General features: G+C 44.2%; 1 protein-coding gene across 1 annotated transcript in view; it reads left to right on the plus strand.

The window, feature by feature from the left end:
- The window catches only part of LOC135051063 (myoD family inhibitor-like), an 82496-nt gene that overhangs the window by 42509 nt on the left and 13284 nt on the right, over positions 1–26703 (plus strand). Inside the window, exons 2-3 of the mRNA XM_063957243.1 lie at positions 11665–11733; positions 25752–25961. Of these exons, the coding sequence (XP_063813313.1) occupies positions 11665–11733; positions 25752–25961 (279 nt within the window). The remainder of the gene's footprint in view (positions 1–11664; positions 11734–25751; positions 25962–26703) is intronic.

Genomic DNA, 26703 nt, shown 5'->3' on the forward strand with positions numbered 1-26703 from the left:
ATTGTACTATTGTCCTTAGCCGCTTATACTGCGTCTTGTAATTTAGATATCTATGACATTTTGCTTATGTAAAATTGCAGCTTTTTGCAAAGATAACTTTAGTGCATTAGCATAAAATGTATGCTGTGTGTGTTTTATTATAATAAGTATGTATCACTATTACATATTTAACTCTAAGGTGGTCTATTTACTAAAATGTAAACATCCATATGTCCAGCGATAACAGATGTTTTATGGAGAAGAGGTTTTCCAGCTCTCTCCCAGCTATAATATATAAGAAAAATCACACTGCCCCTAATATTCCTTTATCGCGGTCCCTATCTCGATATGGCGGTAGCCGAAATAGCTCATAGAAGAAAAAAAAAATACTTTATGTAAATAAAGCATTTGTTTTTCATACAAATTTCAATTTTACTGTTTTTTTAAACATTTGAATACTTTCTTTAACTTTTTTTTTTAAAGAAACAAGACCTTGAAACTCAAGACCAAGGTTACAATACCACTGCATGAGTGGGCTGACAAAGCTGGGTCACACATGTGCAGATGCAGATGGCGTATTTTTCTAAATAGATGTCTTTATAGCTATTACATATATGTATCCTTAGAATGCATCCTGACATCTTCTGCGCAAGGGTACTTTTATTGTACTGTAAATCACTGGTTCTCAATCTTAACTCTTAAGTAACCCCAACTGGTCATGTATTGAGGATTTCTGTCTGGAAGCAGGTGGGATAATTACTGATCCAAGAAAATAGATTTACTCACTTGTGCATGACTAAAAGGGCCTACACACTGGGCGATATCTTAAAGGATATGAATGATATCATTCATAAATGAACGAGAAATCGTTCATATCTTTCAGTGTGGATACATCAACGATGAACAATGCGCATGCCCGCAATCGTTCGTTGTGGATCGATCATCGTTGATACATGCCAGTCACTTTGGACGATATAGATGTATGTACTCTCATATCGTCCAAATTGACCAGGGATAACTTCCAGTGTGCAAAATCGACCATCGATATTATCGATGGTCGATAATATCGTTGGTCGAAAACATCGCCCAGTGTGTAGGTCCCTTAAAGAAATCCAGAATCCTGTTGGTGGTTCTTGAGGACTGGGGTTGAGAACCCCTGTTCTAGAACATAGAAATACCCACTTATTTGCCCTTGCAACATTAACTATAGTTTTATTTTCCATCCAAATATACTAGAGATGAGCGAGTTTGGTTCTCAGAGAACCGAACCCTACTGGACTTCACGTCACAAACCCAGATCCGAGTCAGGCTCGGGTTTTCCCGTCTGACCCGAAAACCAGAATGAGGAAAAACCAGAATGATGAAAAATCATCCCGCTGTCAGATTCTCGCGGGATTTGGATTCCATATAAGGACCCACGCGTCACCGCCATTTTCACTCCAGTCTCGGAGAGTGTAGAGAGAGGACGTGTCTCCGTCCTCAGTGTCTATGTGGGCGGGAAAGTGGGGTGGCGATTCCAGTGCTGTCTTGTGCTGCTCAGTCCAGTGAAGTGTCTTATGCTGCATCAGTCCAGCCAGTCACAGTGGTGGTGTCCTCTGCTACTATATGTCCACAGTGCTGCTGTATAAGTCCCTTGCAGGTTTGCTGTGCTGTCTTGCATCAGACCAGGGGTAGTGTCTTGTGCAGCATCAGTTCAGTGACCAGTCATAGTGGTGGTGTCCTCTGCAGCCATATATCCGGTGTAGCTGTATAAGTCCCTTTCAGTGGTACTGTGTTGTCCTGCATTAGACCAGGGGTAGTGTCTTGTGCAGCATCAGTCCAGTGACCAGTCACAGTGGTGGTGTCCTCTGCTGCCATTTATCCAGTGTTACTGCCATATAACTCCCGTGATACTGGTGTATAATTCCCGTGATACTGGCATATCATTCCAGTGATACTGGCGTATAATTCCTGTGATACTGGCGTATAATTCCAGTGACATTGCCGTATAATTCCTGTGATACTGGCATATAATTCCTGTGATACTGGCGTATAATTCCAGTGATATTGCCGTATAATACCTGTGATACTGGCGTATAATTCCTGTGATACTGGCGTATAATTCCTGTGATACTGGCGTATAATTCCAGTGATATTGCTGTATAATTCCTGTAATACTGGCGTATAATTCCCGTGATACTGCTGTATATCCAGCGATATTGCCATATAATTCCAGTGATACTGGCGTATAATTCCACTGATATTGCCGTATAATTCCTGTGATACTGTCGTATAATTCCAGTGATATTGGCGTATAATTCCTGTGATACTGGCGTATAATTCCTGTGATACTGCTGTATAATTCTTGTGATACTGGCGTATAATTCCCGTGATACTGCCATATAACTCCAGTGATATTGCCGTATAATTCCTGTGATACTGCTGTATAATTCCCGTGATACTGCTGTATATCCAGCGATATTCTCATATAATTCCTGTGATACTGGCGTATAATTCCAGTGATATTGCCGTATAATTCCTGTGATACTGTCGTATAATTCCAGTGATATTGGCGTATAATTCCTGTGATACTGGCGTATAATTCCTGTGATACTGCTGTATAATTCTTGTGATACTGGCGTATAATTCCCGTGATACTGCCATATAACTCCAGTGATATTGCCGTATAATTCCTGTGATACTGCTGTATAATTCCCGTGATACTGCTGTATATCCAGCGATATTCTCATATAATTCCTGTGATACTGGCGTATAATTCCAGTGATATTGCCGTATAATTCCTGTGATACTGTCGTATAATTCCAGTGATATTGGCGTATAATTCCTGTGATACTGGCGTATAATTCCTGTGATACTGGTGTATAATTCCAGTGATCCTGCCATATAATTCCAGTGATCCTGCCGCATAATTCCAGTGATCCTGCCGTCTAATTCCAGTGATCCTGCTATATAATTACAGTGGTACTGGCGTATAGTTCCAGTGTTACTGGTGTATAAATGCAGTCCAGTGATACTGCCATATATGTCCAGTGATACTGCCATATAATTCCAGTGATACTGGCATATAATTCCAGTGATATTGCCGTATAATTCCTGTGATACTGTCGTATAATTCCAGTGATATTGGCGTATAATTCCTGTGATACTGGCGTATAATTCCTGTGATACTGCTGTATAATTCTTGTGATACTGGCGTATAATTCCCGTGATACTGCCATATAACTCCAGTGATATTGCCGTATAATTCCTGTGATACTGCTGTATAATTCCCGTGATACTGCTGTATATCCAGCGATATTCTCATATAATTCCTGTGATACTGGCGTATAATTCCAGTGATATTGCCATATAATTCCTGTGATACTGTCGTATAATTCCAGTGATATTGGCGTATAATTCCTGTGATACTGGCGTATAATTCCTGTGATACTGGCGTATAATTCCAGTGATCCTGCCATATAATTCCAGTGATCCTGCCGCATAATTCCACTGATCCTGCCGTATAATTCCAGTAATTTTGCCATATAATTACAGTGGTACTGGCTTATAGTTCCAGTGGTACTGGTGTATAAATGCAGTCCAGTGATAATGCCATATATGTCCAGTGATACTGCCATATAATTCCAGTGATACTGGCGTATAATTCCAGTGATATTGCCGTATAATTCCTGTGATACTGTCGTATAATTCCAGTGATATTGGCGTATAATTCCAGTGATATTGGCGTATAATTCCTGTGATACTGGCGTATAATTCCTGTGATACTGGCGTATAATTCCACTGATCCTGCCATATATGTCCAGTGATCCTGCCGTATAATTCCAGTGATCCTGCCATATAATTGCAGTGGCACTGGCGTATAGTTCCAGTGGTACTGGTGTATAAATACAGTCCAGTGATACTGCCATATATGTCCAGTGATACTGCCGTATATGTCCATTGATACTGCCGTATACAGTTGCAAGAAAAAGTATGTGATCCTTGAAATTTCCTGGATTTGTGCATAAATTGGTCATAAAATGTGTTCTGATCTTCATCTAAGTCACAACAATAGACAAACAGTCTGCTGCAACTAAAACCACACCCAACAATTATATGTTCTCATGTTTTTATTGAAAACACCATGTAAACATTCACAGTGCAGGGTGGACAAAGTATGTGAACCCTTGGATTTAATAACTGGTTGACCCTCCTTTGGCAGAAATAACCTCAACCAAACGTTTCCTATAGTTACATATCAGACCTGCACAACGGTCAGGGGGAATTTTGGACCATTGCTCTTTACAAATCTGTTTCAGTTCAGCAATATTCTTGGGTTGTCTGGTGTGAATCGCTCTCTTGAGGTCATGCCACAGCATCTCTATCGGGTTGAGGTCAGGACTCTGACTGGGCCACTCCAGAAAGCGTATTTTCTTCTGTTGAAGCCATCCTGTTGTTGATCTACTTTTGTGCTTTGAGTCGTTGTCCTGTTGCATCACCCATCTTCTGTTGAGCTTCAATTGGTGGACAGAGGCCTTAAGTTCTCCTGCAAAATGTCTTAATAAACTTGGGAATACATTTTTCAGTTGATGATAGCAATCTGTCCAGGCCCTGAGGCAGCAAAACAGCCCCAAACCATGATGCCCCCTCCACCATACTTCACAGTTGGGATGAGGTTTTGATGTTGGTGTGCTGTGCCTTTTTTTCTACACACATAGTGTTGTGTGTTTCTTCCAAACAACTCAACTTTGGTTTCATCTGTCCACAGAATATTTTGCCAGTAGTGCTGTGGAACATTCAGGTGCTCTTTTGCAAACTTCAAATGTGCAGCAATGTTTTTTTTGGACAGCAGTTGCTTCCTCCGTGGTATCCTCCCATGGACTCCATTCTTGTTCAGTGTTTTACGTATAATAGATTCTTTAGCTGACACTCTAGGATTCTTTTTCACCTCATTGAGCATTCTGCGCAGTCATCTTTACAGGACGCCCACTCCTAGGGAGAGTAGCAACAGTGTTAAACTTTCTCTATTTATAGACAATTTGTCTTACCGAGGACTGATGAACATCAAGGCTTTTAGAGATACTTTTGTAACCCTTTCCAGTTTTATGCAAGTCAACAATTCTTAATCGTAGGTCTTCTAAGAGCTTTTTTCTGCGAGGCATGGTTCACATCAGGCAATGCTTCTTGAGAAACTCAAAACTGGTGTGTGTTTTTTTATAGGGCAGGGCAGCTTTAACCAACACCTCCACTCTCCTCTCATTGATTGGACTCCAGGTTGGCTGACTCCTGACTCAAATTAGCTCTTGGAGAAGTCATTAGCCTAGGGGTTCACATACTTTGTCCACCATGCACTGTGAATGTTTACATGGTGAGTTCAATAAAAACATGAGAACATACAATTGTTTGTGTGGTATTGGTTTCAGCAGACTGTGTTTGTCTATTTTTATGACTTAGACGAAGATCAGAACACATTTTATGACCAACTTATGCACAAATCCAGGAAATTCCAAAGGGTTCACATACTTTTTCTTGCAACTGTATGTCCATTGATACTGCCGTATATGTCCAGCGGTACTGCCGTATAATTCCAGTGATCCTGCCGTATAAATCCAGTGATCCTGCCGTATAATTACAGTGATCCTGCCGTATAATTACAGTGATACTGCCGTATAATTCCAGTGATCCTGCTGTATAATTACAGTGGTACTGGCGTATAAGTCCAGTCCAGTGCAGAGGCGGATTTACCGCTAGGCAACCTAGGTGTCCGCCTAGGGCCCGGCGGCTCCCAAGGGGCCCGTGGCAGGACCCCCAGAAATCCAGCCCTGATCAGTGATCAGCATGCTGTAGACAGGAATTTTTTTTCCTGTACTGCAGCATGCCTGCCGTTTGCCACATGAAGCACCGCCCCCTGAAATTCTGAATGTCGCCCCTCCTTCCCACATGTCCGCCTGCAGTTCAGCAAACATCATATATCGGCGTGGGCAGGGTGTCCGTTTATGGGCTGAAATGCTGGTTGGCCAAGGGTCCCCGCCATCCCTGGAGCTTGCACTTGTGGGTTTCTCACCACAGAACATGGAGCCGCGGCCCTCCTCCCTCTGGAGCAGCAAGAGCCGGACGTGGATTTGTCAGGCAGGATCCACTCCTGCAGACAGATACCTGGCGATAGGGAGAGGGTCACAGACAGGACACCTAGGTTGCTAGGCATAGCACCCTCTGGGAAACCGCAGCGACTGGTGGGTCCCTACTGTTCTGCTCCCCCCTCATGTCACTCACTGTTCTTCCCCCCCTCATGTCACTCACTGTAGGAGGTGTAGCAAACAGCCAGTGTCAAACTGCCTGTGCCTGCCACCACAGGGGGCACTCTCCGATGCAGATCTGGACTGATGCCACCCACGGAGTGAACGCCCCCACCATCTTACTCACCCCCCCTCATGTCACTCACTGTACTACTCCCTCCCCCACAAGTCACTTACTGTTCTGCCCCCCCCCATGTCACTCACTTTTCTGCTCCCCCCCCTCATGTCACTCACTGTTCCGTCCCCTCATGTCACTCACTGTACTCCCCCCCTCATGTCACTCACTGTACTCCCCCCCTCATGTTACTCACTGTTCTCCCCCCCATGTCACTCACTTTTCTGCTCCCCCCTCATGTCACTCACTCTTCTCCCCCTTCATGTCACTCACTGTTCTCCCCCATGTCACTCACTGTTCTCCCCCTCATGTCACTCACTGTTCTTCCCCCCATGTCACTCACTTTTCTGCTCCCCCCTCATGTCACTCACTCTTCTCCCCCTTCATGTCACTCACTGTTCTCCCCCATGTCACTCACTGTTCTCCCCCCATGTCACTCACTTTTGTGCTCCCCCCTCATGTCACTCACTGTTCTTCCCCCCCCCCTCATGTCACTCACTGTTCTTCCCCACCCCCCCGCCCAGATCTGGACTGATGCCACCCACGGAGTGAACGGCCCCGCCATCTTACTCACCCCCCTCATGTCACTCACTGTACTACTCACTCCACCACATGTCACTTACTGTTCTGCTCCCCCCTCATGTCACTCACTGTTCTTCCCCCCTCATGTCACTCACTGACCCCCCCCTCATGTCACTCACTTACCTGCTCCCCCCTCATGTCACTCACTGTTCCCCCCCTCATGTCACTCACTGTCCCCCCCCCTCATGTCACTCACTTACCTGCTCCCCCCTCATGTCACTCACTGTTCTCTGCCTCATGTCACTCACTGTTCTCCCCCCGATGTCACTCACTGTGCTCCCCCTCATGTCACTCACTGTTCTTCCCCCCATGTCACTCACTTTTCTGCTGCCTCCTCATGTCACTCACTGTTCTTCCCCCCTCTCATGTCACTCACTGTTCTTCCCCCCTCTCATGTCACTCACTTTTCTGCTCCCCCGCCTCATGTCAGTCACTGTTCTACTCTCCCCCTTATGTCCTTCACAGCTCTGCCCCCCTCATGTCACTTACTGTTCTGCCCCCCCTTCATGTCACTTACTGTTCTGCCCCCCCATATGTCACTTACTGTTCTGCTCCCCCCTCATGTCCCTCACAGTTCTACCCCCCCATGTCACTTACTTTTTGCCCCCCCCCCCTCATGTCACTCACTGTTCTATTCCCTCTTCCTCATGTCACTTACTGTTCTGACCCCCCCTCATGTCACTCACTGTTCTATTCCCTCCCCCTCATGTTACTCACTGTTTCCCCATCCAATCACCTTGGCTCACCCGTCTCCTCTAAACTTTAGCCCTGGTATAATGTCTCCCAGCTGCCTCCATCGCCATCGCAGTGTGCAAGGGGATCCTAGGGCTGCTGGCTGCAGGGGAGTATGAGGGGCTCCTAGGACTACAGGGTGCAGGGAATGTTTTGTTAGGTCCCCTGGCTAATGGTTGCAGGGGTGGTTTGTGGGGTCCCTGGGCAGCCACAGTCACAACCAGGGCCACACACTGCTTGTGCGGGGTATTGGACACTAGATGCCAAAGCAATAAACAGGAATAGGCACATGCGTGGTAAGTGGTGCCCGGAAGTATCAGGACTGTTTGCTGCCGCTACCAGCCATAAAGAGAAGGGTCATGGGCACATAGAACGTCTGACCACGAGCAGTTCAAGGAAGTGTGGCAACTGCAGCCAGGAGCACCCGGACAGGAAACAGCCTCCCTGTCTGGTAGTGAAGAAGTATGTGGCTGCCATGTGTAAGTGGCATTACAGTGTGTGGCATAAGGGGCCTAATTCAGACCTGATCGTAGATGTGTTAAATTTAGCACATCTACTATCAGTCACACAGACATGCGGGGGGACACCCAGCACAGGGCTAGTCTACCCTGCATGTCAGGCCCTACACCCCCCACACAAATACAAAAGCATCGCACAGCGGAAATGCTTTTGTACTTTAGGAGTAGCTCCCTACCAACGCAGCTCCTACACGCTGGCATGGAGCTACTCGTCGCTGTGAGGGTCACAGCGGCTGCCCCTCAGTCAGTCAGGCACAGGCGATCGCAGGGCTGAGACGGCCGTTGGCTGTCTGGCATGCGCTGGCGCACTGCGGCGCCGGTGCATGCACAGTTCAGACCTGATCGGCTGGTGTGTGAAAACATACAGCACCGTTTAGGTCTGAATTAGGCCCAATGTTTATGGGGAATTATGGTGTTTGGCATAATTTGTAAGGGGCTTTACTATACGGAGGAAAAATGACAAGTAATGTTAGGGGCATGAATCTGGATCAAAAATGTTGTGCTATGGATTGATTCTTGGAGGGGGGGGGGGGGGGGGGGGCAAACCGGTATCTTGCCTAGGGCCCCATGAACTCTAAATCCACCCCTGGTCCAGTGACACTGCCGTATATGTCCATTGATACTGCCGTATATGTCCATTGATACTGCTGTATATGTCCAGCGGTACTGCAGTATAATTCCAGTGATCCTGCCGTATAAGTCTAGTGATCCTGCCGTATAATTCCAGTGATCCTGCCGTATAATTACAGTGATCCTGCCGTATAAGTCCAGTGATCCGGCCGTATAAGTCCAGTGATCCTGACGTATAATTACAGTGGTACTGGCGTATAAGTCCAGTCCAGTGATACTGCCATATATATATATACCCTGTTGCAAAGTGGATTTCTGAGGCCATAACAACTATGCTGGTGTTAGACGTGCGTCCGGTATCTGCCATTAGTACAGTGGGACTGCAGTGCCAACCCTAGATGGACCAGGTGTTTGTGCCGCACACTTGTGTCACTTAGCTTAGTCATACAGCTACCTCATTGCCCTCTTTTACTTCTTGGCATGATGTGCTGTTTGGGTACTATTTTTTTTTAAGTACCCTCCTGGCTGACACTGCAGTGCCACTCCTAGATGGGCCAATTGTTTGTGTCGCTTAGCTTAGTCATACAGCTACCTCATTGCACCTCTTTAACATCTGTGCATGATGTGCTGTTTAGGGCCTTTTTTTATATCTGCCCTCCTGTCTGACACTGCGGTGCCACTCCCAGATGGGCCAGTTGTTTGTGTTGATTAGCTTAGTTATACAGCTACCTCATTGCACCACTTTTTCATGTTTGCATGATGTGCTGTTTGGAGCCTTTTTTTATATCTGCCCTCCTGTCTGACACTGCAGTGCCACCAGGTGTTTATGCCGCACACTTGTGTTGCTTAGCTTAGTCATACAGCAACCTTGGTGCACCTCTTTTTCATCTTTGCATCATGTGCTGTTTGGGGCATGGTTTTTTAAAGTGCCATCCTGTCTGACACTGCTATATAAGTTCAGGGGTATTGCTGTATCAGTCCAGGGGTACTGCCGTATAAGTCCACCAATTGCAGAATTGGTGGACTGAAAAATTGCGGGACACTTTCGACATTCAGCCACTGCATGCTACTAGATGGGCCAGGTGGTTGTGTCGCTTAGCTTAGTCATACAGCAACCTCGGTGCACTTCTTTTTCTTTTTTGCATCATGTGCTGTTTAGGGCCTATTTTTTTTAAATCTGCCACCCTGTCTGACACTGCAGTGCATCTCCTGGATGGGCCAGGAGTTTGTGCCGCACACTTGTGTCGCTGCCTTAGCTTAGTCATCCAGCCACCTTCAGTGCAACCTTTTGGCCTAAAAACAATATTGTGAGGTGTGAGGTGTTCAGAATAGACTGGAAATGAGTGGAAATGAATGTAATTGCGGTTAATAATACCGTAGGATCAAAATTACCCCAAAATTATGTGATTTTAGCAGTTTTTATGTTTTTTTCAAAAATCATCCAGATCCAAAACCAAAACTTGAAAGGGTGGTTTTGGCAAAACCAACCCAAAACCAATACACGAGTGGGGAATTAGAACCAACACCAAAACACGAAAAGTGCCCGCCGCACATCTCTAAAATATAGAGAATGTTTGTTGACGGGCTACATACAGTAATGAGCCTGCAATAATATCCTTTTAATTTGGGACACATGATGTATCCATGTTCTCTTGCTGTTTAAAACCAGGTAAAATGCAGGCTTGAATTTAGCCAGCCACAGAAACTGTGTATATCATCTGTGTACCAGATTAAAGGTATATTATGGCAAGCCTATACATAATGAGCAATGGGAAAATAGTTTGGGTGAGAGACAAGAATGAATGATGTGCCTATAGTACATTTAATTTAAAAAAAAAAATCATGCTGCCGTTTTAGAGTACATTATCCAGGCCTCCTCCGTCAGCTAACTGCCTGCTATCACTCCAACAATATAATGGGCACAAATGTGCTCTCTCACCCAGGACACTAAAATGTCTCATTATGGCTCTGCAAATTATCCACTGATTTCAATATATATTTATCCAGGTGGTGTCACATGGATATTTTGGAATACTGGGCCTGATACAGAGGTGCTTGCAGATCATGCGAGCATCACTGGTAGCAACATCAACTCCTCAAGCTTCACCTGCCTGGTGCAGAGTTCCCTTGTAACTTTCTGAAGATATGGCCACTTTGGCTACATGCACCACTGAATCAGGACCTCTACCTTTTCAGTCAGAAGTTTATAAGTATATATGTGATACCTTTTTGCAGCATCCAGTTACCATTGTCACTATTCCTGTAGTGTTCATCAAATATAATGCTCTCAATAACGTAATCCATGCGTGGTTTTCATTCATGGACTATGTAGATTTCACAGACTTGCTACAGGCTGCATAAATCCCCCAAAGACTATCTAAAGCCTACTGTTATAATGAATGGTTTGTGACAAGATATGGTTAGATTCAGGCTTGGACTGGCCCACAGGGGTACAGGGGAAACCACCGGTGGGCCCCACTGCCTGGGGCCCCACCTCCTGCTCTAAGGATCAGGTTCCAGATTGTGCACTTGAATTACACATGATACATATGTTACCTTATACTGGACTATGGTGTATTTTCTACAGAGCATTTCTGTTATTAATCTGTTATTTATCTGGTACATAATCATGCATGCAGCAGCTGAATATACTGTATATATTTATGAAGGGGCCCAGATGTTGCACTCTCTAATGGTTAGTCAAACCAATGAGGTGGCAGGCCACACACCCTCTGCAGACTGGCCACACCCCTAACATGGGCCCCTACCACTGCATTCCCCCGGTGGGCCCTACATGCCCCAGTCCAACACTGGTTAGATTTCATAATAATACATTAATCTATGTATAGTCAGTCATCATAATTTCTAAGACTAATAGTTAACTTTATTTCAGGCACTTGTCTGATGTCAATGAAAACTTCTGTTCCTCCGGCAGACCCGAGCATTTCCAGCTTGGACTCAGGTAAGCTCGGACAGATATGCATAGATAAACATTTATGCAATATATAATTGCATGAATAAAAGGGTTGATTGGGGATCCGGTCAGGATCCCGGCGTTTGGGATCCTGGCAGCCGGAATCCTGACTGAAAGTCTGCCGGCACTCTACACCGGTAAGCCACGGTAGGGGGGGGGGGTGTTATGCAGCAGGAAGGGAAGGTTGGGCTGCGCGGGGGGGGGGGGAACGGTTATGGTTAGGCTGCTGGAAGGGAGAGTTAGGGCGAGGGAACGGGGGAGGTTAAAATACTCACCCTAAAAGTGTTGTGATTAAGGTTAGGGTTAGGAATTAGGGCTAGTATCAACTAGGTGTCGGGATCCTGAGCGTCGGGATACCGCTGTCAGTATTCTGACCGCCGGCATCCCAAGTGCAGGGATCTCGTTGATTGAAGTCTTTGGTTAGCTACCAGCCAAGCATTCTGGTACTCAGCAATTTAGAAAATACTGTTCTAGAGTTGCTGCACAGTGGCAGAAAGGTCCTCAGAAGCTGAGCTGAACTCATGCACAAAATGGTCAAGCAGGGTGGAGATCATGAAACAAGCCAAAGTTGGCCACACAGTAATCAGGCAGAGGAGGGTCAGGAAACAAGCCAGGGTCTGAAAACAGCAAACTAATAGAACAGATCTGTAGCCGCCAAAGAATGACAGGTTCTCCTGATTATGTCACTGTTCACTAATGAAAACCGTCTTACGTTAGCCTTCATTGTTGAAAGCATAAACGGGTGATGTAGGCCACTTCTGGTCACTGAAGCTTGCCCATTTATCTTGTCGGCACATCAACCTGCTGTATGCCAATGCTAAAAGGCGACTGATATCTGGCTCGATGGTCTAAATTAGGACATTTCCTTCAAATCTATGCACTGGTCAGTGAGGTAAAAATAGGATTTTGATAACCTACCGGTAAATCTTTTTCTCCTAGTCCGTAGAGGATGCTGGGGACGACATCAAGACCATGGGGTATAGACGAGATCCGCAGGAGACATGGGCACTCTAAAGACTTTTCATTGGGTGTGAACTGGCTCCTCCCTCTATGCCCCTCCTCCAGACCTCAGTTGTAGGAACTGTGCCCAGGGAGACTGACATTTCGAGGAAAGGAATTACTTAACTAGTGGTGAGATATCTACCAACTCACACCCTCAACCATACCGCACACATGGCATTCAACATAACACACGCCAACAGGCATGAACTAAGTCGCACGATAATCGGATGATTTACGAATTTGCAATTTTTTTACTTTAGCTGAATTTGGACTATAGCACCAATTGTAAAGTTAGCTTTACAGTACAACAAGCACCATTTTATAGTGCAATTGCAACTGAACTTCTACTGTCACCAGACTGAGGGAGATATGTACTAAGGAGTGAAAGAGTGGAGTAGTGAGCCAGTGGAGAAGTTGCCCATAGCTACCAATCTGCTGCTCTGTATAATTTTATAGTATGCAAATTATAAATGTTATTTCAGTGTTGAGTGGTTGTCATGGGCAACTTCTCCACTGGCTCACATCTCTCTTCGCTGCTAAGTACATCTCTCCCTGACTCTAGATATGTGTGGCTTGCATCACTGCTATTCACTTGTCATACAGAAAGTGTTTTGTTACACAGGAAGTTTTTATCATTACATGAAGTTCTGCTGTGGCCAGTGTTCAGTATGACTTACAGGTAGTAAAATCACACTTCTGCAGTTCTCCAAAGTCCTATAGTGATTTGCACACAGACCACTTTATACTGACCCTCAAGACACTAAAGAAAATGAAAGTACACATGCTAGTATCACACATGTATAGTATATGTTAGAGATGTGCGGGTTCGGTTTTACTCGGATTTACCCTGATCTCAAAATGGCATCTTATTGGCTCTCAGATGTCACGTGTTTTTGATATCCAATAAGAACATGCGTCAATTCTGTTGTTAAGAACCGAGTAAATCCGAAACCCTTTCATCTCTAGAATATGTTTGCGTTTTTTTAATGGAAACTAATGCTAGTGAGTATTGGGCCTCAAACAGGGTTGGGTATGGGTTCCCGGTACTAAGAATGCAGTCAGTTAGGAGACCGACACCAGCATCCCTATGGCCAGGATCCCAATGCTTTTAGGGTAAGTATTCGAACCTTACCCCTTCTTGCCCCCTAACCCTCTCCCTTCCTACAGCCTAACTCTAACCCCCTACTCCCCCCCCCCCCCCCCGAATTTTCCCGCCATCCACGGCCGTTTTTCATTGGCTATTAGACATTTAAAAGGACCTCAATCCAGCCATAAAGGTATCCAGCCTTGAGGAAGGGACCAGGCTGTCCTGAAATGCGTTGGCGATACCTTGTGGCGCTGCCCACCCCCTGGACGTTTTGTGGACTGTTCTCCTGACTGCCTGAAAGGGAATTTGATTAGAGGAGCCACCAGCAGGGTATTTCCCGGGGTACCCTGCCTTTACTTTGACACCTGCGGCTCCTCCACCTGCATCGGTAGGATTTCATTACCCCACACGGCCTGTGTTCAGTCCACTTGTTTTTATCTATTGATGTTAGTATTGTATTTATTAAATTCATATTTTAATTTTACTACATCAGTGTGTTTTTACCAACACTCATATACCTGCATAAAAGCTAAATGTACAGGTTTACATCAGAGAGACCAACGCCATTGTAGAGAGAGCATACCCCTCTTTTCTTGTATTCTCACACTGAGCCTTTAGGGAGCTCTAGCACTCTCCGCACGGCTAGCTGTCTCCATCTAATACAGCGCAGATTTGCTAACCCCGTCCTCCAGTTTGCATAGATCCTAACCCCCCACAGCCTAACCCTCCCCCTGCAGCCTAACCCTAACCTTCCCCTGATACTTGCATTCGGGATTTCGGCTGTCGGGATTCTGGCATGGCATTCTGACAGCTTGCCGGGATGCCAACTACATCCCGTGAAATTTGACATATTTCTGCATATTTCAAAAGACTATCACTACAGTATTTATTTTCTTAAATTAAACAGTTAACGTGGCATGTTCAAAAGTGTGGGCAATCTCTCTTATTCATGACAACAACTCCTTTGGCAAAAATGACAACGTCCAAACTTTTTAGAGCTAAATATCTTTCTATTTTTGCTTTTTTCACACTCTCTGTTGCAGAAATCTTCTAGCTGAGAAATAATGCTCACTCCCTTGCGTGCTCTGTATGTTTGGAGTATCCCAAAATATTTTCAATAATATTTAAGTCTGGGGACTGTGAAGGCTGTTCCACAACCTAAATCTATTGTCCCTGTAAGTACTTGGCTGATTTTAAGCTATGTTTTATTATCATTAACTTATTGAAATAGCCAACATTCAGCTACAATTTCTTCAGTGACTCTGAGACATTTGCTTCTGTATGCTGATATTTAGTTGTATCCATTCTTCTTTCCAACCATTCTATGGGGTCTATTTACTAAGCCTTGGATAGAGATAAAGTCGCTTGAGATAAAGTACCAGACAATCGGCTCCTAACTGACATGTTACAGGCTGTGTTTGAAAAATGACAGGTAGGAGCCGATTGTCTGGTCCTTTATCTCCAGCAACTTTATCTCCATCCAAGGCTTAGTAAATAGACTCCTATATCCTGTGTCTGTTGTTGTCACATAGTCCAAAACTTAACATACCTAACCCCATGCTGATTATGTGACAAGTTATTCTTTTCTGCAAATGCTTCACCTATTTATCTCCAAATGTATCTTGTATGGCTGTGGCCCAGTGCTCGATGTAGGGCGGTATACTGTAGAATAACATACACCCACTTCCCCAGAGGAGGATCTAGGGGGCTGGAGCAGGAGGATGTAGGGGGTGGAGTTGTAGAGACAGATGGGGGACTGGAGAAACACTGGGGGACTGGAGAGACAGAAGGGGTCTGGAGCAAGAGAGACACAAGGAGGCTGTATGTGGTAGCAGCAGCCCCAAGCTTAGACAGGGGGTGTAAGCAGGAAGTGTAGTCAGGGGAAAGCAGGGAGAGAGAGCTGTAAAACACAAGAGGGATAGGAAAACAAGGATATGTTTTATATCATACTATATAGTACGAAAGATTGTTTAAAATTAATCTCATATTATGAAAATCCTGAATGCTACTGGGGGCCTGAGGTGGACCCGACACCCAACATTTCAGTTCAAACTTCTATAAGCCCACCTATTAATTCCTACTTCGAGCACTGCCGTGGCCAAAGTTACAGCTTTGTTTCATTGTTCAGCATAACCTGTTTCAAAATGTCTGGCTTATCTGAGTATTGTTTTGCATACTGTTATTACCCTTGCTCCTAATTGAATTGACCACGTCATGTGCTGAACATATGAATAGTTTCCTTCTAAAAAATCTTCCATGCAGGTTATTTTTGTGTAAGTAACATTATATTGTGGACCTACTGACTACATTCCAGTGACACCAAAACCTTTCTGCAGTTTCTTTGCAGTGATACACGGTTTCAGCTTTCACCACTTGACACATTTATGAGCTGTCTTATCAGGTTAGGTATGGGATCCTGACAGTAAGGATGCCGACGGTCAAAATACCGACAGCAACATCCCAACTGTCATAATCGCGACAGATTTTTGTAAGTACTGTAACCCTTACTGTTACCCCCCCCCCCAACCCTCCCCTGCAGCAGCGTAGCTCTAACCCTCTCCTCCCGCAGTCTAACCTTAACCTCCCCTCCCGCATCCTAACCCTAATAACTAACAGCAGAAGGTGTTGGGATTCTGACAGTCATGGTGCTGATGTCTGTATTGTGATCGTCGGTATCCTGACTGTCGGGACTCTGAGTACATCCCGTCTTATCAGATGTTGTTCTTTGTTTTAAAGATCTTGCTTCATTCATTTCTTCGGTTTTGGTTTTAATCTCTTTATTTTTAACAGCAGAGAATGTTACAGAATACAATAGAAAGTAGAAAGAACACATCTCATCAATCATTTCACAACAGTAAAGAAATCAGGATGTATGCAAATGTAAATAACTCATCACAGTACTGTACCTGATTAAGAGCAATAGTTACATTAAATTATAAAGTACACAATATGGAATGGAGAGATAAAGAAATAATTTGTTGTCTTACCAGTAAACATACTGTACTGTATGTTTGGTTTTCTCTTTTGCATAGAAATGAGAATGGGGAGGTAGGGTAGTGAAGATACAAGTGGATAGGGGGTGGGGGAGGGGGGGGGCAGCCCTAGATACTGTAAGTAAAGACAACATTAACATTGCCCAGGTTACACAAATTGTCATACTTATACCAAATGTATGTGGATGTATCCCCAGGATGTTCCCATCTTGCAACAAAATTGTGAAAATCTAGAGATAATTCTGGAAGCTGAATTTATCAATTTTGTGTGCACACACATAGGGCTAGATGCGTCATCGCTTAGAGAGTGATAAAATTGAGAGAGAAAGTACCAGCCCACCAACTCCTGTCATATTTCAAACAGAGCCAGTTTATCACTCTCCAAGCGATGACGCATCTAGCCCATAGTCTCATGAATGGTAAATCTATTACCGACTTTGAAAGTAGGTTGACTTATCAGGGATAACTAAAAAAATAGCACTTCACAATCACATTAGCAGTGGCAGTTGCAAGACAAATAAAGTTTATCACTGTAAAAAGGTGATTACATTACTAGTGGAATTGCCCTGCTGGAAACATCAGAGCAGTTGCATTCCATAGATCTCAGACTATGGCAGATTCATCATAAACAACTAGAATCGGGTCTCATGTTAACAAGATATGGGCAACATTATTACTCCCACTTCCCTTCCACATGCAAAAGTTAAGTTCAAAGGTATTGATTTTATTGTTCCAAAATCAATCATTATTATTAACACTAAATTTAAATAGTACTAGCATATTATGCAGACCTTTACAGAGGTTGGTTGATCTTTCACATCTGTCCTTGTCTTAATGAGGCAATAAGAACTTGCACTGCTGTAAACATTACAATTTTATTCCAAAATTTCTGTATCTTAACATAGATCGATATGTTGTGGAAAAACTATTAGCATGATTATGTGATGTGATGTGCACCGGAAATTTTTCGGGTTTTGTGTTTTGGTTTTGGGTTCGGTTCCGTGGCCGTGTTTTGGGATCGAACGCGTTTTGGCAAAACCTCACCGAATTTTTTTTGTCGGATTCGGGTGTGTTTTGGATTCGGGTGTTTTTTTCAAAAAACCCTAAAAAACAGCTTAAATCATAGAATTTGGGGGTCATTTTGATCCCAAAGTATTATTAACCTCAATAACCATAATTTCCACTCATTTTCAGTCTATTCTGAACACCTCACACCTCACAATATTATTTTTAGTCCTAAAATTTGCACCGAGGTCGCTGGATGACTAAGCTCAGCGACCCAAGTGGCCGACACAAACACCTGGCCCATCTAGGAGTGGCACTGCAGTGTCACGCAGGATGGCCCTTCCAAAAAACACTCCCCAAACAGCACATGACGCAAAGAAAAAAAGAGGCGCAATGAGGTAGCTGTGTGACTAAGATAAGTGACCCTAGTGGCCGACACAAACACCTGGCCCATCTAGGAGTGGCACTGCAGTGTCACGCAGGATGGCCCTTCCAAAAAATACTCCCCAAACAGCACATGACGCAAAGAAGAAAAAAAAGAGGCGCAATGAGGTAGCTGTGTGACTAAGATAAGCAACCCTAGTGGCCGACACAAACACCTGGCCCATCTAGGAGTGGCACTGCAGTGTCACGCAGGATGGCCCTTCCAAAAAACACTCCCCAAACAGCACATGACGCAAAGAAAAATGAAAGAAAAAAGAGGTGCAAGATGGAATTGTCCTTGGGCCCTCCCACCCACCCTTATGTTGTATAAACAGGACATGCACACTTTAACCAACCCATCATTTCAGTGACAGGGTCTGCCACACGACTGTGACTGAAATGACGGGTTGGTTTGGACCCCCACCAAAAAAGAAGCAATTAATCTCTCCTTGCACAAACTGGCTCTACAGAGGCAAGATGTCCACCTCATCATCATCCTCCGATTCATCACCGTGTACATCCCCCTCCTCACAGATTATCAATTCGTCCCCACTGGAATCCACCATCTCAGCTCCCTGTGTACTTTGTGGAGGCAATTGCTGCTGGTGAATGTCTCCATGGAGGAATTGATTATAATTCATTTTAATGAACATCATCTTCTCCACATTTTCTGGAAGTAACCTCGTACGCCGATTGCTGACAAGGTGAGCGGCGGCACTAAACACTCTTTCGGAGTACACACTTGTGGGAGGGCAACTTAGGTAGAATAAAGCCAGTTTGTGCAAGGGCCTCCAAATTGCCTCTTTTTCCTGCCAGTATACGTACGGACTGTCTGACGTGCCTACTTGGATGCGGTCACTCATATAATCCTCCACCATTCTTTCAATGGTGAGAGAATCATATGCAGTGACAGTAGACGACATGTCCATATCGTTGGCAGGTCCTTCAGTCCGGAACAGATGTCAGCATCAGCAGTCGCTCCAGACTGCCCTGCATCACCGCCAGTGGGTGGGCTCGGAATTCTGAGCCTTTTCCTCGCACCCCCAGTTGCGGGAGAATGTGAAGGAGGAGATGTTGACAGGTCGCGTTCCGCTTGACTTGACAATTTTCTCACCAGCAGTTCTTTGAACCCCTGCAGACTTGTGTCTGCCGGAAAGAGAGATCCAAGGTAGGTTTTAAATCTAGGATCGAGCACGGTGGCCAAAATGTAGTGCTCTGATTTCAACAGATTGACCACCCGTGAATCCTTGTTAAGCGAATTAAGGGCTCCATCCACAAGTCCCACATGCCTAGCGGAATCGCTCAGTGTTAGCTCCTCCTTCAATGTCTCCAGCTTCTTCTGCAAAAGCCTGATGAGGTGAATGACCTGACTCAGGCTGGCAGTGTCTGAACTGACTTCACGTGTGGCAAGTTCAAAAGGTTGCAGAACCTTGCACAACGTTGAAATCATTCTCCACTGCGCTTGAGACAGGTGCATTCCACCTCCTATATCGTGGTCAGTTGTATAGGCTTGAATGGCCTTTTGCTGCTCCTCCAACCTCTGAAGCATATAGAGGGTTGAATTCCACCTCGTTACCACTTCTTGCTTCAGATGATGGCAGGGCAGGTTCAGGCGTTTTTGGTGTTGCTCCAGTCTTCTGTACGTGGTGCCTGTACGCCGAAAGTGTCCCGCAATTCTTCTGGCCACCGACAGCATCTCTTGCACGCCCCTGTCGTTTTTTAAATAATTCTGCACCACCAAATTCAAGGTATGTGCAAAACATGGGACGTGCTGGAATTTGCCCAGATTTAATGCACACACAATATTGCTGGCGTTGTCCGATGCCACAAATCCACAGGAGAGTCCAATTGGGGTAAGCCATTCTGCGATGATCTTCCTCAGTTGCCGTAAGAGGTTGTCAGCTGTGTGCGGATTCTGGAAAGCGGTGATACAAAGCGTAGCCTGCCTAGGAAAGAGTTGGCGTTTGCGAGATGCTGCTACTGGTGCCGCCGCTGCTGTTCTTGCGGCGGGAGTCAATACATCTACCCAGTGGGCTGTCACAGTCATATAGTCCTGAGTTTGCCCTGCTCCACTTGTCCACATGTCCGTGATTAAGTGGACATTGGGTACAACTGCATTTTTTAGGACACTGGTGAGTCTTTTTCTGAGGTCTGTGTACATTTTCGGTATCGCCTGCCTAGAGAAATGGAACCTAGATGGTATTTGGTACCGGGGACACAGTACCTCAAACAAGTCTATAGTTGGCTCTGCAGTAATGATGGATACCGGAACCACGTTTCTCACCACCCAGGATGCCAAGGCCTCAGTTATCCGCTTTGCAGCAGGATGACTGCTGTGATATTTCATCTTCCTCGCAAAGGACTGTTGGACAGTCAATTGCTTGGTGGAAGTAGTAAAAGTCGTCTTACGACTTCCCCTCTGGGATGACCATCGACTCCCAGCAGCAACAACAGCAGCGCCAGCAGCAGTAGGCGTTACACGCAAGGATGCATCGGAGGAATCCCAGGCAGGAGAGGACTCGTCAGAATTGCCAGTGACATGGCCTGCAGGACTATTGGCATTCCTGGGGAAGGAGGAAATTGACACTGAGGGAGTTGGTGGGGTGGTTTGCGTGAGCTTGGTTACAAGAGGAAGGGATTTACTGGTCAGTGGACTGCTTCCGCTGTCGCCCAAAGTTTTTGAACTTGTCACTGATTTATGATGAATGCGCTGCAGGTGACGTATAAGGGAGGATGTTCCGAGGTGGTTAACGTCCTTACCCCTACTTATTACAGCTTGACAAAGGCAACACACGGCTTGACACCTGTTGTCCGCATTTCTGTTGAAATACTTCCACACCGAAGAGCTGATTTTTTTGGTATTTTCACCAGGCATGTCAATGGCCATATTCCTCCCACGGACAACAGGTGTCTCCCCGGGTGCCTGACTTAAACAAACCACCTCACCATCAGAATCCTCCTTGTCAATTTCCTCCCCAGCGCCAGCAACACCCATATCCTCCTCATCCTGGTGTACTTCAACACTGACATCTTCAATCTGACTATCAGGAACTGGACTGCGGGTGCTCCTTCCAGCACTTGCAGGGGGCGTGCAAATGGTGGAAGGCGCATGCTCTTCACGTCCAGTGTTGGGAAGGTCAGGCATCGCAACCGACACAATTGGACTCTCCTTGTGGATTTGTGATTTCGAAGAACGCACAGTTCTTTGCTGTGCTTTTGCCAGCTTAAATCTTTTCATTTTTCTAGCGAGAGGCTGAGTGCTTCCATCCTCATGTGAAGCTGAACCACTAGCCATGAACATAGGCCAGGGCCTCAGCCGTTCCTTGCCACTCCGTGTGGTAAATGGCATATTGGCAAGTTTACGCTTCTCCTCCGACGATTTTATTTTAGATTTTTGAGTCCTTTTTTTACTGATATTTTGTGTTTTGGATTTTACATGCTCTGTACTATGACATTGGGCATCGGCCTTGGCAGACGACGTTGATGGAATTTCATCGTCTCGGCCATGACTAGTGGCAGCAGCTTCAGCACGAGGTGGAAGTGGATCTTGATCTTTCCCTATTTTTGGAACCTCAACATTTTTGTTCTCCATATTTTAATAGGCACAACTAAAAGGCACCTCATGTAAACAATGGAGATGGATGGATACTAGTATACTTATGGATGACGAGTGACTGACGACACAGAGGTAGCTACAGCCGTGGACTACCGTACTGCGTCTGCTAGTATAGAGATGATAATGATATAAAAAATATATATATATATCACTACTGCAGGTATATATAATATAATGACGGACCTGCTGGACACTGTCAGCAGACTCCTAAACTACTAGTATGAAGATGATAGAAAAAAAAACCCCACCACAGGTAGGTATACAATTATGGACGAGCACTGACGACACAGAGGTAGCTACAGCCGTGGACTACCGTACTGCGTCTGCTAGTATAGAGATGATAATGATATAAAAAATATATATATCACTACTGCAGGTATATATAATATAATGACGGACCTGCTGGACACTGTCAGCAGACTCCTAAACTACTAGTATGAAGAAGATAGAAAAAAAAACCCCACCACAGGTAGGTATACAATTATGGACGAGCACTGACGACACAGAGGTAGCTACAGCCGTGGACTACCGTACTGCGTCTGCTAGTATAGAGATGATAATGATATAAAAAATATATATATATCACTACTGCAGGTATATATAATATAATGACGGACCTGCTGGACACTGTCAGCAGACTCCTAAACTACTAGTATGAAGAAGATAGAAAAAAAAAACCCACCACAGGTAGGTATACAATTATGGACGAGCACTGACGACACAGAGGTAGCTACAGCCGTGGACTACCGTACTGCGTCTGCTAGTATAGAGATGATAATGATATAAAAAATATATATATATCACTACTGCAGGTATATATAATATAATGACGGATCTGCTGGACACTGTCAGCAGACTCCTAAACTACTAGTATGAAGAAGATAGAAAAAAAACCCACCACAGGTAGGTATACAATTATGGACGAGCACTGACGACACAGAGGTAGCTACAGCCGTGGACTACCGTACTGCGTCTGCTAGTATAGAGATGATAATGATATAAAAAATATATATATATCACTACTGCAGGTATATATAATATAATGACGGACCTGCTGGACACTGTCAGCAGACTCCTAAACTACTAGTATGAAGAAGATAGAAAAAAAAAAACCCACCACAGGTAGGTATACAATTATGGACGAGCACTGACGACACAGAGGTAGCTACAGCCGTGGACTACCGTACTGCGTCTGCTAGTATAGAGATGATAATGATATAAAAAATATATATATATCACTACTGCAGGTATATATAATATAATGACGGATCTGCTGGACACTGTCAGCAGACTCCTAAACTACTAGTATGAAGAAGATAGAAAAAAAAAACCCACCACAGGTAGGTATACAATTATGGATGAGCACTGACGACACAGAGGTAGCTACAGCCGTGGACTACCATACTGCGTCTGCTAGTATAGAGATGATAATGATATAAAAAATATATATATATCACTACTGCAGGTATATATAATATAATGACGGACCTGCTGGACACTGTCAGCAGACTCCTAAACTACTAGTATGAAGAAGATAGAAAAAAAAACCCCACCACAGGTAGGTATACAATTATGGACGAGCACTGACGACACAGAGGTAGCCACAGCCGTGGACTACCGTACTGCGTCTGCTAATATAGAGATGATAAAGATGATAGAGATGAACAAAAAAAATATAACACTACTGCAGGTAAATATTTATATAATATAATGAATGACGGACCTGCTGGACACTGTCAGCAGAATGCGTTTAAAGAATAAAAAAAAAAAACACCACAGTAGAGTTTAACTTTTTCAGGCAGACAATATACTGGTGGTCACTGGTCAGTCACACTGGCAGCAAAAGTGTGCACTGTACTCCTGCTATAACTGCACCCCAGTCTCCCCCACAATTCAGCTGTGTGAGCAGTGAGCACTCAGCACAGTCAGATATACATAGATGATATTATCATGCAGCACACTGAGGCTGAGCACAGATATGGTATGTGACTGTGTATCGTTTTTTTTCAGGCAGAGAACGGATTATATTAAATAATAAATAAAACTGGTGGTGGTCACTAGTAACTATCAGCAAAACTCTGCACTCTGAGTACTCCTAATGCTCCCCAAAATTACTAAGTTAGTAGTAAATCAACTCAAGTGTCTCTATCTATTCTACCGGAGAGGACGCCAGCCACGTCCTCTCCCTATCAATCTCAATGCACGTGTGAAAATGGCGGCGACGCGCGGCTCCTTATATAGAATCCGAGTCTCGCGATAGAATACGAGCCTCGCGAGAATCCGACAGCGGGATGATGACGTTCGGGCGCGCTCGGGTTAACCGAGCAAGGCGGGAAGATCCGAGTCTGCCTCGGACCCGTGTAAAAAGGCTGAAGTTCGGGGGGGTTCGGATTCCGAGGAACTGAACCCGCTCATCTCTAATTATAACCACATTTAGACAAAGGCAGGTACCTATTCTTATCCATGGACCTTCGCTTACTGAAAGATAATGTACTCTGCTAATTGTCTTCAAATAAATGTCTTGCAACATGGCTTAGGTAAGAGCTTTCATTAAGATAAGCATGTATCACTCTGTACCAAAGAGAGGTCTGTGTCAGGGTCTGTGTATAAACACCATGGGGGCAATTCTGAGTTAATCGCAGCAGGAACTTTGTTAGCAGTTGGGCAAAACCATGTGCACTGCAGGGGAGGCAGATATAACATGTGCAGAGAGAGATAGATTTGGGTGTGGTGAGTTCAGTCTGCAATCTAAATTGCAGTGTAAAAATAAAGCAGCCAGTATTTACCCTGCACAGAAACAAAACAACCCACCCAAATCTAACTCTCTCTGCAAATGTTATATCTGCCCCCCTGCAGTGCACATGGTTTTGCCCAACTGCTAAAAAATGTCCTGCTGCGATCAACTTGGAATTACTCCCCATGAGCGTTATGTAATAACGTCAAGATCAAGGAACCGGTGTGATCTTATAAGTGATTGCTGATTTAAAACTAACAGCGTACTCACCAAAATCACACCTGTTTCTACATCTGATTACCTGTTTCACAACACCCATATCTGAAATGCTTTACAACACATAAAAAAAGTATTAGGACATCTAGATTTGGCAGGGAAGTTTTAGAGACAGTACATTATGGCGAATCTAGAGATACTTAGAGTGTTAGAAGATACAACCTTTCTCTGAATTTTAAATCTATACATTACCCCACCAGGGTCGAAAACATATTTTATAGTAAGAAAACCTTTGTCACTCTAATTAAAAATGTATCTAATACTGTAGCACAGAGGTTCCCAAACTGTGTGCCGTGGCTCTCTGGGGTGCCTCGGGACACTTGCAGGGGTGCCCTGGGTTGGTGGTCCAGGACCAATTCAAATTATTCATGGTCAATATAATAGGCAAAACCAGTGCTGGTGGCTGCCAGTCATAAAATATGTGGCCAAACAGAAGCAAACCTTGTCCCTCACCACACAACTGACCCTAAGTATGACATATAAACGCGATCTACTTAATGTAATATTTATTTCCAAATTTCTCAATAAGAAATTTTTGGCCTAGGGGTGCCGTGAAAAAAATTCTGATATTCTAGGGCGCCGTGATTCAACAAAGTTTGGAAACCACTGCTGTAGCACATATTTGGTGGAAGGAGATTATCTAAATGTACTGTATAAATGCAAATTATATATAATTTTGTGAATTACTGGAGAACCACCAATGTTCTTCCTCATGATACATATCAAATGAAAAATACACATACATTATACCATACTATTTGAAGCAATTACAATTCAATACAGCTAATTATTTTCCAAAAGATTGTGACTATATTTAAAATATATTTTTTTCCTTATTGAGAATGAATTTGCCTAAGCTTCTCCTTGCAGGTCGTTCTTCTTTGACGCCTCCTGTGACCCAGGCTCCTCAAGTGACGAATGGGACACAGTGCTATCCTTACCCTGGGTTGAGTTCTGCTGAAAATACTAAGACCAGTTCTCAGAAAAAGTCACCTTCCCAGCCACATCTCGAGAAGCAGAACTGCCGAGCAAGCAATGAAGGGAATGAGCATCCATACCTTCCCCCTGGTGCACAAGAGGGTATGTCCACTCTGCAGTCATGTCTTCCACTGCTACTTTCTACCAACCTAATATTATTTCTCCATGACTATTCACCCTTTGTTTCAAGACCCCTCTTCCCATCCCCAAAAAGACTATGACACATTAATTTTCTAAAGGCTTAAATCAACAGTATCACAAGTACAAGCATTCACTCATAAATAAATAATGCTTAGAGGAATCATAACATGAATCACTATTAGTTATTAGGGGTGATCCTCAGGGGTGCCATTTACAAAACTAAAAGGCAGATTTGAGATTTAAAAATATAACCATATGATTTTTCATTTTAGAAGATATTTACCCATGTAATTTACCCTTGGATTCATCTGTTAGCTAATATCAGATTACCATCAGAAATAGTAATCCAACAATGGGGAGCCCCATCTGAGATTTTCAAAATAAAAGCATCTGTAAAAAAGCATCTTAGAAAATATTGTCTCCCTCCAGAACGTTATCGTTCATTCTGCATGACACAGAATGATCTTTATTCCCACATAAATAAAATATAAAATAAAGAGGCCTGAAAACCCTAACAATACCATTCTCTAAACATTATACATTTAGATAACTCAACTTTTAAAATAATCATAACCAAAAACCAAGACTGTAAAATTAAATTTCTTATAAAAACCTTTTTCTTCCTCCTCCTCCTCTACTTACTCTTCCTCCTCCTCTTCTTCTTCCTCCTCCTCCTCCTCCTCCTCCTCCTCCTCTTCTTCCT

This window comes from Pseudophryne corroboree, chromosome 2 (genome assembly GCF_028390025.1).
Source record: "Pseudophryne corroboree isolate aPseCor3 chromosome 2, aPseCor3.hap2, whole genome shotgun sequence".
NCBI lineage: Eukaryota > Metazoa > Chordata > Amphibia > Anura > Myobatrachidae > Pseudophryne > Pseudophryne corroboree.